Here is a 14,535-nt window from a genome sequence, read left to right as displayed (position 1 = left end):
ATGCTGGAGAGGTGGTTTGCAAGTCCTCCAGTGGTGAGAGCATGCAATAACTCAGGACTACTATTCCATAACAGCTGAAGAGCATTATGTCTCTCTGGCAAATGAGTGGCAAATTCATCAGCAGTTGGACTTGATGATCTTGGAGGTCTTTTCCAACCCAATCTATTCTATGATTCTATGATTTAGCTGATGTGCACTGTCTGTTCAACAGCCCTTTCTAAATAGAATCAGATCTAGAATTTTCCTGTGGAAGTCTTCCAAGCAGTTTTGCTCAGGATTTTTTTTAAATAGAATTGCCATGCTTTCCATTTTTAGTAAATAGAATTACCATGCTTCAGCATATGCATATCTTTGGGGCAGACTATGTCCTGCTAGGACAAAGGAGTCCTTTTTCCAGAAAGGTGCATAAATGCAATCTATTGAATACTGTTTCTGCCAAATATTTTAGCATCACAGCATGAGCAATAGCAATCCAGGTCACATTCCTCTTACAGCACAACTGCTCTACTCTGCAATATATCTTATAAAACAGCATTAAATTTGTGTGTTCTATATGTGTGTCATTCACAGATACTTCTGATACTGTGATTTTATTATTCTAAAAACTGGCCTAAGTTATGACTGCTTCATTTTTCAGATTCCTGAGTCAGATCCAGACAGACTTCCCCCACTGGATCCACCAGAGGCTGGCCAGATTTTCCCAGTCCCAGCTACCATACGACCTGTTTTAAGCAAATACAGAGTGGAGGTGAGTTACTTTGAACATTTCCATTTGCTAACCTCAGCTCCTTTTATTCTCTTATTGAAATGTAACAGTAAGGGATGATGATTTTAAAATCCCGATCAATAGGAATCACATGAAAATAGCATATAGATCCCAAAACGAATGTGGAAAGCTCAGACCAAATTGTTTCTCTGAGGCTGGGAATGCAAGGCAGCACTTTCACTGAGGTCAGCAAGGGCTGTGTCTTAGTCCTGACCTTCTGGGAAGGGACTGCTCCTGTGGCAGAGCATAGATGATGGACCCCACTCTGTGCAACACAGGAAAGTGTCTATAGGAGATGGAGAGCTTCCTCTTGCAACTAACATCACTGGAGCTGTCCGTTCCAGTGGCATCAGTCACCTCACAGGCTTTTTCTGGGTCCCAGCCTTAAGCCAAACAATGCCTCTGCCTGCCTACAGATGTCCACACCTTCCCTGCCCTTCTCTCTTGCACCATTTGTGTCCAAAGTACCCTTATGTCAGAGAGTAGGGTAATGCTGCAACTTTTTGAATCAATGCAATGCCTAGATCCTGCCCAGCCTCACCACTCACTGTCACTCATCCTACAGCCTCAACACCACCTGCTTATTTGCCCATTTTTCCATGCCAAGTCAGATCCTGCTTGTGTTACCTGGTGGTCTTTCCCCAGAAATCCTTTTATGGAAGCCCAAAGCAATTCCAGCTTTGCATTCAAAGATCCAACAATGGCCACGTAGCCATTGTCACTACACAAGTGTGCCCCAGTTTTAACTGGGAACCTCTAGCAACAGAGCAGGATCTCATCAATCCTCATGCTTCTCCAGTGCTCCTTACCAGTCTTCATTTCAGTTCATGAGACTCACAGTTTCACTCACCAACCACAATGTAACCATCTCTAACTGTCCCAGTCCTCTGTTTTAGGGCTTTCCAACATGTGCTGTATAAAGTCCCATTTTACCTGCAGACCCCTGTTCTACAGAGCCAGTCTCCTTGTCCTCCAGACCAGGAGCACAGTCCTTTAAAGGAAAGCTGCTTGGAGACCTCCTGCCATCCAGTGCAGACCTGAGGGCTAGCTTGGCTGGCAAACCTCTGTTAATCACCTCTGCTCCTGTGGGATTTGTTTGCTCCTTCAACAGCTCCAACACTTTAAACAAATCAAACCCCTGCTGTTCAGATGAATAGTCCCCTTGCCATGCTGAAAAAACACCTTTTGCAAATGTATTATTAGGGCTTGCTGTTGGCAATAACTCCTTGATAACAGTTGGATGTTATTGTTTTAATTTCCATCATGAATTTTGATGGTTATTGAATATTAGATTTATGTTGGTTTTCTTTTTTTTTCCTGGTAATTGTGCATTCCCAGTGGGATATGTGGTTATAGGATCCCAGCAGTGGCTTCCCCAGACTGAGGGGTTTCTGCAGGCTAACAGTGTTTCTCTCTGCATAACACAGGTCCTGTTCTGGGGTGTTCGAGAGCTGAAGAAAGTCCAGCTCCTCTCTGTAGATCGCCCCCAGGTTCTCATCGAATGTGCAGGGAAAGGAGTCAAATCCTCTGTCATACAGAGCTACAAGAAAAATCCCAATTTCACTGGCCTTGCAGACTGGTTTGAAGTGGTGCGTACACCATGCTGCCCCTTGCCTGTCTTGCTCTGGTTAGGCAAGGTGTTAACTATCCATGTCCTTCCTTTCATGTCAAATAATTTCCTCTATGTCTTGATCAAATACTAAAGGATGTCAGTTCTCATGCAAAAGCTACTGATTTGAAGATGCTTTAAAAGATTTCTGCTAAAACTCTATGACAAAAGAAGATGTTGTTCCTCATGTTATGTCCCAAGTAGGCAAGGAAATATGTAGCAATCAGATTTTTACTTACCAACCTATTTTCCAGCTGTTAGGTTGGAACTTGTTGACAGTTCAGTTTCCTTTAATTTCTTTCCATTCTTTTAATATTCCTCCCTGTGTTACTGAGCTGTTAAGGGCACTGATCATTTCTGGCTTATGAGCTCTGGACCTTCGCACATTGTCACCCTCGCCTTTTTGAACTGGAAAGTTGTGTATTGCCTGTTGGTTGGGTTATAAGAGCTGGTACTTTCAGTGAACAAAGGTCAGCAACAGAAAAAATTAGTCTGTTCAATTTACTCTTGTTGCTAGGATCTAGAGAGAGGTTTATTTATAAGAGAAAAGGATATCAAAACAATAGCCTTGATACCAAAGTACAGTTTCTACAGTATTTTTAGCATCCATTGTATGTCACAAGTCCAAAGAGCTTGTGGTAGTTCATCCTATAAGGCATGTAACCACTCAGTGTCCTCATCTCCTGGTTGGGAAAACTCAGGTACATAGGATTAAGAGCCTTTGACATAGCAGCAGTGCCATTGAGACTCACAACTTTCAACAAAGCATTCATTCCCTCTGGATGTTCCTGATTCTCCCAGTTTATTCTAGCAAGAGATGCTTGTATATGACAGCATGGGACCCAATTCAGCAGCACAGTCTATACAGTCCATTCTGTATTCCCAAGAACAAGGCTTTCTCCAGATTTTGTAGAAAACCACAGATGAAATTATATTGCCTGTGCTGAATGCATTTTGCCTTCTGAGTATGTTAGTAGCTGAAGAGGAGAAGGGAGTCAAGAGTAAAAGCCTCATTGCTGTGCATAAGAAATATTCTACATGTGTTCTATATTCTGTAGCAATCCTCATGCTGCTGTCTGTCCTCCTGCACTAGGAGCTGCCTGAAAATGAACTCTTGCATCCACCACTAAGCATCTGTGTGGTCGACTGGAGAGCGTTTGGGAGGAGTACTCTTGTTGGAACACATACCATCAATTGCCTTAAACAATTCCTGTGTAAAACTCCTTTGGATCTTCAGGCTGCACCTAGCAGATTAGACATTGCAGAAGTTGAGGAAGGTAAGTGTTCCATTCTGACCCCAAATAAAAAGGTAAAGGACCTACTTAGCAGCTTAACACTCACAAGCATGCTTTATTGTGCTGAGTGTAGGGTCAAACCTTTACCCACATAGTTATTTGATGATCATCAAATGTTATGATAGCATTGCTGGCAAAAATTTTACCTAACTTGTAAAGGTTCGATTTCAGCTTCACCTGAGTCATCCCAGCCTGCTGAGTTATTCCATGAAGAACCGTTTTTAGCTGATCACATCTATGTAGACGTGGAGCAGGGTAAATGTACAGTCATAGAGCCAGACCCATCTCTGAGAGCACTTCCTGCCACTAAACCAGAGCACTCTGCCTCTGAGACAGAGAAAGAGAAGAAAAAGAAGGTGGGTATAGCTGAAGCTGCCAGCTAACTTTCTCTTCCAGTCTCGCAGACTTTAGCTCTTCCTTATAAAAAGGTAACCTCTTACAGACCTCAGATTTAGAGATTCTGCGTATTGATGTTCATGGCCACGCTACTTTGCTGGCCCTCAAGAGAACTAATTATCAGTGCAGCTTTGATCCCACATAATTTCATTACTTCCATTAATAGACCCTTAAAATGCTTGCAGACTTAAGTGGAGAAACCAATTTGTATCTGAATATTTGCATCCCTTAAAACACCATTATTTATTTATCTATGTAGGTTTGCCTGTTGTATGGGTTGCTCCTGTGGCAGCATCTCCAATGGTCAAACTTTTGGCATTGTCAGAAAGAAATATAGAGATAGTTTTAATAATATGATGATCATGATGAAGTGTCTTGGAATAAAAGACAGAAACAGTAATTCATATTGCATTTTATTTCGCCCTTGGAGGTTGAAATTTTCTATATATACATCTGTTCATGCTTAATGTAACGAATCAGGTGATTAGTTTTGATCAGTTCTAGAGTTCAACAATGTTTTCTCCATCCTTTGGTAGGGTATGACAAAATCTATCCGACGGTCAACAAAGAGGAGAAAAAGAACAATTGCGGATGAATCAGCTGAAAATGTTATTGACTGGTGGTCAAAATACTATGCTTCTGTGCTCAAAATGCAAAAGGTAAATCACCCAGTATGTTGGAAACTCTCATGGATGAGCAATGTTGTAAATATAGATTTACTGCTGAATGATTCCCTTTCGGTATGACATTCATAATGAGGAGTTTGTCCATCATCTTTTTCTTTTGAAAGGCAAAAGGGATTTTTCCCAGTGAAGGAAAACCCGAGGACAGTGAGTAAATTATTTGCATTTTTCTATTATTTTGTACTACTAATATTTTACTTCTCTACTATTTTACTGACAACAATTAACATCAGGTGACAGATTACTGCTGGTATAGTGGGCTCTATCCTCTACAGCTGATCAGATGGTGGGTAGGCAAAAGCTTCACAGCCAGCGTTGGGTTAACATGAATTTCCTGTGATTCAAATCTCATGCACAAAGATTTGCAAAGTCAAACTCCTAAATGATACAAGGTAGAGATTATCCTAATCTTAGGCTGCATTTGTAACAGGTTCATAAAAAGAAGTTCCTCTCAATTTTGAATCCAATTCAGGGTCAGTGATGCAGCAACAGCTTCTGCTAGCAGACTCATAGTCATGTGTGTTACTTCCATAACTGAAAAGCTTTATCTAGCTCAGGTTCTAGCAGTTTTTCGCACAATAACCTGAAAGAATTGGCCAGAAACAGGCTCTGTGTATGTATGTGTGTATGTCTCCATACATGTATACTCTGTGGCTTAGCAGGTCCTCCCACAATCAAACTGAACTCTGGAAAATTTTATTTTTGTACAAAAATAAAGGCTGGGAAAAAGCCAAATATTTACTATTTACACAGAGCTGCTATTCACTAAACTAAGCACTTTCACATGCCAGAGCTGACTGCACTCTACCAGTGACTGAGGTGAATTCTGGTTTAAAGGAGGAGTTGAGGTTGCTCTGGATGAAAGACATGACCTAAATGTCACATGGTATCATTTTGGAAATAGCGGCTAAAAGTACTTCAGTGATCATCAGGGATGCTGAGACATGAGTTGGAGATCAGTTTCTGAGTGAAGCTCACTTGTCCTCATGGAGGAAATATTTAGATAGAAAATGTTCTACAAAGGTGTGATGTTCACTTATGATTAGAAATTTACTTGACATTGTAAGATCCACCCACAGGCTATTCAGGCAGTTGTGGCATATTGGTTTGGACTGATGACTTCAGATCTTGTAAATTCTCTTCTGATAGTTTTTTTTTACGTATTTTCACCTGTCATGATAAGAATTATACATATGGGACAGCACTGATATAATGTATATATCTCTAAGTATTTAGTGCTGTCAAACACACATGAACGACTCAAAAAATTAAAGTGAACTCAAAATCCAGATTTCAGCCAAAGAACTAAACCATCTCAGTGCCATTTTTGAGGGCTCATCCTCTCTTTGTTGGGAAGTTCCCTCTCAGTGTTGAGAATCTGGCTTTAAGCTGGCCAGATACCTCCCCCTATTTCTCATACTTCTAGGCTTTCACAAGGTGAGATACACCCTATTTAGTGATACCATTAAGCAAAGAAGAACTTGGGTCACCCTGATATCTGAAGTTGCAGTCAGCCTAAATACAGTCTTTCAGTTCTAAATAAGCCTTAAATTTTACGTGGAAACTGTTAAGATCTGTTAGTTTGCATTGAGGAGGAGTCAGAGAGGAAGAAAAAGGATGTTCTGGGAAACGTAGGGAAGGAGTGATACAGGACACCATCACACTTGCTTCAGCAAGTTCATCTGGTAGCCATAGAGAGGATAAAATGCCACCTCTTGCCTGGGAGGAGCAGTGGTGAAAGAGAGGACCCTATGCCTGACAGTAGATGAATTAATGGAAAAGGAACAAGGGGGACTCTAAAATGTATTTTGCATCCTTATCCAAAACATTTGATGTGCTTTGCTAATTAAAACCTGCATGATGTCATTAAATCTCTGTAGATAAGCAGACTTCTGACCACATAGCACTTATCATAGACGATGAGCCAGACAAAAAGAAGGATAAGACATTGAAAAGGAGACAGAAGGAAACTCCAAACCTAGCAACACTGCAGGTAAGAGAGAAGTAAGGCTAAGAGGTAAGGCTGTTGTTATTCACTGTCTCCACCAAGTTTGACATCACCAGCTGAGTTTGGCAAACCCTCCTAAAGTTTATTTCAGGCACTTTACAATGACTAAAACACACTAAATGATAGTGAAGTAATAATGCACTTCAGCACATGGGACCCAGAGGAAACCATACATCTCATAGGGTGGATGTGTTCTACTTTGTCTTAGACATTCAATTTATTGCTATAGACAAACCCAGATAGACTTCAGTGAAAAATCAGTGTTGTTGTTTGCATGTAAAATACTGAAGTTGGAAATCCCAAATTTCATGTTGGAAGTATTACAGGCTATTAAGAATGACTTAAAAAGGAGTATGGAAAACATTGCTGCAATCGCTAGTACATCCTCCCTGATGGGAGATAATATTTAGCTCACAATAAATTTAGTTGGGTAGTGATAGAAGGAATTCAAAGAAAACTATATGGGTCATGCAAAATGACTGGAGAGATGAGAGGTTTGAAAAGATTAGGACTCTTTGGATTAGATTGTAGCTGAATAAAGGGGAATTTGAAACTGCTATTTCCATTTTTTAAGAGATGACAGTAGCATAGGCCCTTCTATTTCACACTGAATAACACTTGATAAATTACAGGGGGAGAGTATTGAAAGAAATCATGTTCTTTGAAAAATGATTTGGTCTTTTAAGCTATCCCGAAGCTCTGTCCCCACAGCACTTTGTTATTGTCTGGTTTGCTCTCAAGTTTTGACATGTTAACATACCAGAATGGGTCAGTACATCAAAGGCACAATGCAGAGAGGAAACAGAAGCAAAAAGCAGCACATCCACACTGTTTTTCACACCAGGGCTCGCAAACATTCATTTTGGCCCCTCTAAAATCACTTCTCCCTGTGCCATTAACATGTCATTTCAATAGTTGTGAAAGACTTTGATTGAGGACAAAAATGGTCCTGTTTTAAGTGGGGAATTAACTTTTTTCCTCAAGGACTTCTGCAAAACATCGTTTTTATTAAAATCTGCATTTTTAGTCAAAATGGATTTCTAGTCATTCTGTCAGAAAAAAGTGGCTACAAATATATTAACTGCACCACAAAAAGTAAGCATTTTTATCTTTTCAAAGATTTATGAAGGAGACTTGGAGAGTGAATTTAATAACTTTGAGGACTGGGTGAAAACTTTCCAGCTTTTAAGAGGAAAATCTAATGATGAAATTCATGCTGATGCTGAAGACAGAATAATAGGAAAATTTAAGGTAAGCTTTAATATTGATTAAATGGATAATAAGTTAGAGACTTTAGGTTTTCATACATATTTCAGGTATACCAGGAATGAAAGAAATAGACACTGACAGTCTGTTGTGAATAGAATTATGTCTTTTATTAGACCTAGAGTCATGGGTTTTCCTTTTCCATTGTCTGATAGAAAAAAGCAGCCTCCAGCATCAGGTGTTCACTGCTGGTTTGAAATAAGGAATTACAGGGAGTTGGAAATCACAGAAGGAGAAGAAGAAATATATTATGCAGTCCAGCTTTAACTAATGCAGCTTTATTACTGTACTATCAGTTACAGCACCTTATATGCAACTTCGTGTAATTTAAATGGAGGCCCTCACAGCTACAGCCTGAGTCAGGGCACCATCAGGCAATCTGAAATGTTCAAAGCATGAGTAATGCTAATTGGGTTTCAAGCACTTTGTAGTTTAGAGGAACTGATTAAACTCATTGATGTCTCAATTATTTTGCAATGCAAATTTCTGTCCAAATGACTAGTTAGATGCTTTCAGGCAATATGAGGCAGCATGAGTCAATATTGATTTATATGAGTTATATGGCAGCTGCAAAAATACAGTTAGATTCCTGTCACACTGTTCTAAAACTTACCCGATGGAATTATTAATTTGCAAATATAGAGTTAAGGTCAAAATATTATTTTTAGAATATCAATGACAGGAAAACTGGATTTAGAATGCCTGCAGGTGTTAATTTTGAATAATCAAATAGAGAGCTAAGAGCATCCAGGTACTTCTACATCTAAATGTAGTGATGGTACCATGTTATAGAGAAAAGACATTTTAAAAGATGATGTTTGGTGCACTGAAGTCTGGGTTCCTTGTGAGTTGTACCACAAAATATGTTGTGTATATGTATGTATTGAAGCACAGGCTACATGAATGATATTTTGTTTGGGTTCAAAGAGTTGGTTATGTATTGCACCTGACCTATTTTTGAGGAAGATAAAAGTCAGTGTATTACCAGGGCTCCTTCTGCATATACCCGAGTCCTGAGGACGGCAGCTTGATGGACAGAGGGCAGCCCCGCATCCTGCAAGGGATACCACCAAACCACTCTGTCAAAGTACTCATCAGGGTTTATATTGTGGCAGTAAGTAGACAGATGCTCTTTGAACCTTGAAATAACTTGGATGTTTCTTTTCAGCTCGGTTTACTTTCAGTATCTTTGCAGTGAAGCTTCTGAAAATCCCCATCCATATGGTATTATTTTTTCTGGTCATATTTCAGACAATGTTTCGTGCTGTAGAAATGGGTGTTCAGGGCAGAAAATTTTCTATATTCCTAATGAGAATTCTGGAGATTTCTGCAAGACTGGAGAATCATTTTAGTTGGTCAAACTGAAAGGGCTGGATGCATAACTAACATAGTATGGACAACCTGTTCCAGCCACGCTGTGCAAATGCAACCAGTTTTAATCAGTAGAGTTGTTTCAAAAAGACACATTTAAACAAAACCTCAGTAAGGAGAAAATTAGAGCATATTTTTGGGGGCTGTGAATTGCACATTATCAAAGTGGTAGATGTTGTGAACAAGTTTTGGGATTGATAAAGATAGAAATACAGAAGACAAGAAGATGAGAGAGCACAGTGTGAGAAGCAAAAAGGGTAGAAGGAACTGGTATTTCAGAGAAACAAGAGAGTTGCAGGTAATCTAAGACAGAAGGATGGCATGCAAAGAGACAGTGGCAACAAAACAGAAGACAAGAAAAGAAAGATTGTTTTATTTCATGAATATAAAGATTTAAAGGTCTTTTCCAACTTTAACAATTCTGTGATTCTATGAAGAATTGTTTTGCACTGTTCAAGGACCTGGAACACTATTTTTGGAAAACCTTTCCTGAATCCTACATGCACCTGTGCAGCCAGCTTCTGCCTCAGCATTGTCTCTCCTGCTCATCTTTTTCCATCTTAGTAGTGGGACAGCACTTACCTGCTCCACCTTTGCAAACTGTCTTCTCCTCCAGATCATCTTTTCCTAGTAACCTGCAAAGCTAAAGGCCAAATTTTGCATTACATCAGGCAAGAAAAGCCCCTGAGCTTCCAGAATATCCAGGACCAGGCAAGAGACCTACATTTCCTGTGACCATGCTGCATTTAAGCAAACTTCTTGAGAAAACAGCTTTTCTTCCTAACAGGCATTTAACCTCAGCCCAGCTGATCCAGATGGCAAGTCAGATCCCTATATTGTGCTGAAACTGGGCAACACAGAAATTAAAGACAGGGAAAACTACATCCCCAAGCAGCTAAACCCTGTATTTGGAAGGTCAGTGATGGCTTATTTTCTTATTTGGTGTGATTTGTGCTTTATCACTTGCTACAACTGTTGCTATTGCTATTACAAAGTGTTTGTTATATGCTGATTTCTGCCTGTTTGGATGTTTTGTAATTATTCTGGTTAAAATATTGAGAATTGATGTCACCTTGTATGATTATGAAATATTTTCTTTTCATACCTGTCAAAACACATAAAGTAATGCATTCTGTGAGAGGTTTCGCAAAATGATGCATGAGAGGAAACAAAGCAACAATGACATTTTCTGTGCAAATTAATACAATCATTAAGTTTAAAGTGAAATAAATATCAGAACACTTAAGAGTGATTTCACAATCTTTGTTGCTATTTCAGGTTGAATAGAATGCCAAATTAATCTTGTAATTTTAGAGCTAGGACAAAAATAAACAGCTTTTTGAACTTGTATGGCCTTCTGAATGGGGGAGCCAGGGGCAAGCTGCCATAAACATCCACTTTGTATTATCAATGCTTTATACTTATTTATATTTTTAATGCTAATAGCTGTGATTTTTTTTTCCTGTAAATTTCACTGTTTTAAGAAGGTTGAAAATGTTTTGAATTGAGGTGCAGTTATTCTGTAAGAACATTAAACCAGAGAAACTATACCACTTTGGACTGAAAGCCTGCTAGGACAGGATCTTGTCTGCAAAAACGGAGACTTAAAGACAAAAGTGTAAGGACAACAGACAAGAAAAGAGTGGTCCCTCCATAGCATGCCATCTCAGTTTCTGTGCCTTAAGCTCTTCCTTAGCAGAGCTTGCAACTGATCCATCATTATGACAAACCACAGCCATTATAGACACATGTAGATGGAATGGGAAACCACCACTGTGTTTGTTTTAGGCAAGGAATGGGCTGTTGATTTGGAAAGTCCTTGCTGCTGCTGCCAGTGGCAATACTGGAGTGACTGGACCAGCAACTCCTTCGCAGCAGTACTGTCAGTCATAGTAAACACTTCTCATTATCCTAGAAACCCTGGTCAGCAGGATATCACCAACCTCTAGCAATTCCAGACCATCCCCAAAGCTATCTCTCCTCCTAAAAGTGCTCTGCTGTTGCTACAAAATTGACTTTTACTACCTTGAGAAAAAGAACAAAACTCATCCTTCAGGACAGGTTTTGCCTGTGCTTTGGAAAAATCTGGAGCCAGTGTTGTGCTGATGAGGATGTCCTGTCTTCCACTAATTTGTCAAATAATTTTTAAAATCCCTTTTATATTTTCATATTTCCTAAACATCTCAACAATAATGATTCCTGTCCCTGAAAAATGCACTGAGTGAAAAAGAAGTTCTGATCTTTGCTTTTTTGAGACTTGTTTAAAACTTTTGTCTAATCATTTTGTTGGGTGCCCCCAGATTCCTATTTTCAATATTTAACCTGCAGCTTTTGGAAGACAATAGAAAAGACTCAGATGAACCTTTTGGGCGTTCTGAAAAGCATGTGAGAACCCTTACATACAGCTTCATAAGCCTTGTAATTTCCAGACTTCCATCTGTATTGGATTCAGGATGAATCATTGCAGTTGACCAGATCCATTCCATTTCTGTCTACTGTCAGAGTGATCTTAGAACTGCACAGGGGATGGTAGAGAAGGAGGAGGAAGAAAACAGCTTTGCACTGTGTGTTTCCAGCATGTTCAAATATTTAATTGAAACAAAAAGTACTACTACAAAACCCACTGCTTATTAGAAGTGACACGATTCACACATTGTTTGCACGGCATTCATTAGCTTAGTCTTTTAGGCTTCAAAACTGACTTGACTGCATGTAGGTCTCAATTTTTCCTGTAGATCATTTGAAATCCAAGCTACCTTCCCCAAGGATTCCTTGCTCAGAGTCTTGATCTATGACCATGACTTCGTGGGGACTGATGATCTCATTGGAGAGACTAAAATTGATTTGGAAAATCGTTTCTACAGCAGGCATCGAGCTACCTGTGGGTTACAGAGTCAATATGAAATGTAAGTAATTCTTCAGACAGCAACACAGCACACAGTGAGTGACTTGACTTGAAAGAAAAATTCAAGATGTAGCTAAATATTATGCTTTCTCCAGCACAAAAGTGTCACAGAAAGTATTTTAATTAAAATTCACCACAGAGCTTAGTGATGGCTCTGGGTGGCTTCCAGCCTCAATGGGAAATGGATATTTTAAAATTAGCAGCACTGTCTGTTCAAGGAGTATTTTAGGTAGTAAACAGCTGATGTGTAACACACCTGCTTGATAAACTGCCTTGGACAGGCATAAAGGGCAAATAGGAAAAAAAATCTCCCAGAGAAGTTATGCCAGGGCTCTACTCTGCTCTCTGTTATTCAACTACAACTGGAGTGATTGCAGCAAGGCTGGTGGGACTCGTGGCACTGGGCAAAGAGGGAGCAAAGTGGGACTGCTGACATGGCCTCTCTAACAGGGGAGAGTCATAAGGTGATGATGCTGAGCTCCTGGTCCCTGCTATGCAGCTGTACACTCAAGGATGTTGTGCACAAAATTAATTAGTGTGGAGAAAGTCAATCCAAAATAACTCCAGTGCCCTGGGGTGGGGCACTAAACTGGCAGACGTGGGTTTGGTGTTCCCCTATGATTGTTTCTCATTTTATCTACAAACAAAGGATGGAAAATGGAAAAAAGCAATCCAGGAGCACAGACTAAACCACAAAGCTTCCCTTGCCAGCTCATCTCCAGTGTGAGATATTTCTTCATGTGCTCGTTCCATGTCCCAGATAATCTCAGCTTCTCCTCTGCCTCTGGGAGCTGCAGAACACTTCTTGAATGGAGGTAGCACATGTAGACTTGAATTCTTTAGGTAGGACATGGATCGAGCTCTGGTTCTTTTCCTCTTGGGAAGCATGCCAATGCCTGGGTTACTTTATCTAAGCTATGGGTAAGGCTGCCTCAGCTTCCCCTGTGTTTTCAGAGGAGTGGTTGGTACCCAGGACCTGAGCAGACAGAGAGGGTTTCTCAAGAGGTGGTGCTGAACAATTCAAAGGAGAAGTTTGATTGAGCAGATGTCAGGGCCACTGACCACAAAGCAAATTCTGCATGGAAATTCCTGATTTGTCAGTGCACTTTGCTGAAAGAAAACTTCACCCGTCTCTCTTCTCTCTCTGTTCCCTCCTTGCAGAGAAGGGTACAATGCATGGCGAGATGCAACCAAGCCAAGTGAGATCCTCACTAAGCTGTGCAAGGACTACAAAATCAATGGACCCTTCATGAGGCCAGGGGAGATACAAGTGGGAACAAAAGTCTTTAAGGGACAGACAGTCTTCACAGAAGATGAGAATGGTAATGAAGTAGTTTGACATTCTTCAGTTGCATTGTAGCAGTACTAAGTGCCTGCCCAATCTGTAGCAGGGGCTCTGTTGTGCTATGCATTCTAAAGTCAGATACTGGTGTCTGTGTCTGCTTTGAAATGCTCATATAACTGTGGCAGTTAAGGTTGTGTTTATGTTAGCTTTTGCTGTACCTTAATTGCAAAGAATCTCTAGAGTTTTCGCTGATGACCTGACATCCTGATGGTGGCTGCAGGGAGATACTTTGGACTAGCTCCTACCTGATCCCAAGGATGGTATGCCCAGGATTAGTTGAAGTACAGGGGACCCTCTTGGAACATGTCTTCTGACTTAGTGTTGATCTGAAAGCAGTCCAGCTTGCACACTCTGAGAACCTTTCACACAACATATCAAAGCATGGGAAGTCAGGGAGAGTCTTTCAAAAAATGCAATCCCTGTCTAAACTAAAACACTAGAGTAGACAGACCCAAGAATTGCAAAGAAGAGTGAAGAGAAATACAGATTTGAATGGAGTTACCCAAGGTTAGACAAGTCTCTGACCACAGCTGGACTCCAGGCCACTTTACCTGCCAGTCCTACCTTACCTACTTGTCTTTCCTCTTTATTGGTTTTTCTCCTCTTGGTTATTACCACTCTGACTGCTCTTCTGAAGTACTAACACAGAACTCTGTAAATCCAGGTATCTGTGGGGTCCATGAATCCAGATGGCAGGACAGAACTTACTTTCAGAACTCCCAGATTAAAAAGAGGTCAAAGCTACCAGGACCTTGAGTGTCCATATCACATCAGGGTGGAGTGGGACAGAGTTATCAGAGAAAGGTGTCTCTGCTGATGGCAGGGGGTTGGACAAGGTGGTCTTTAAAGATTCCTTCCAACCAAAACTATTCTATAATTCAGTTTTATACT

General features: G+C 40.3%; 1 protein-coding gene across 1 annotated transcript in view; it reads left to right on the top strand.

Moving 5' to 3' along the window:
* Positions 1 to 14,535, top strand: part of FER1L6 (fer-1 like family member 6) — a 72,146-nt gene that overhangs the window by 42,874 nt on the left and 14,737 nt on the right. The window contains exons 23-34 of the mRNA XM_032691204.1: positions 638 to 748; positions 2,194 to 2,355; positions 3,469 to 3,652; positions 3,842 to 4,026; positions 4,603 to 4,725; positions 4,857 to 4,896; positions 6,630 to 6,742; positions 7,877 to 8,008; positions 9,012 to 9,137; positions 10,182 to 10,309; positions 12,130 to 12,300; positions 13,461 to 13,621. Of these exons, the coding sequence (XP_032547095.1) occupies positions 638 to 748; positions 2,194 to 2,355; positions 3,469 to 3,652; positions 3,842 to 4,026; positions 4,603 to 4,725; positions 4,857 to 4,896; positions 6,630 to 6,742; positions 7,877 to 8,008; positions 9,012 to 9,137; positions 10,182 to 10,309; positions 12,130 to 12,300; positions 13,461 to 13,621 (1,636 nt within the window). The remainder of the gene's footprint in view (positions 1 to 637; positions 749 to 2,193; positions 2,356 to 3,468; positions 3,653 to 3,841; positions 4,027 to 4,602; positions 4,726 to 4,856; positions 4,897 to 6,629; positions 6,743 to 7,876; positions 8,009 to 9,011; positions 9,138 to 10,181; positions 10,310 to 12,129; positions 12,301 to 13,460; positions 13,622 to 14,535) is intronic.

This window comes from Chiroxiphia lanceolata, chromosome 1 (assembly GCF_009829145.1).
Source record: "Chiroxiphia lanceolata isolate bChiLan1 chromosome 1, bChiLan1.pri, whole genome shotgun sequence".
Taxonomy (NCBI): Eukaryota; Metazoa; Chordata; class Aves; order Passeriformes; family Pipridae; genus Chiroxiphia; species Chiroxiphia lanceolata.
Note: the sequence above shows the minus strand (reverse complement) of the source record. Positions and strands in the feature narration are given on the sequence as shown.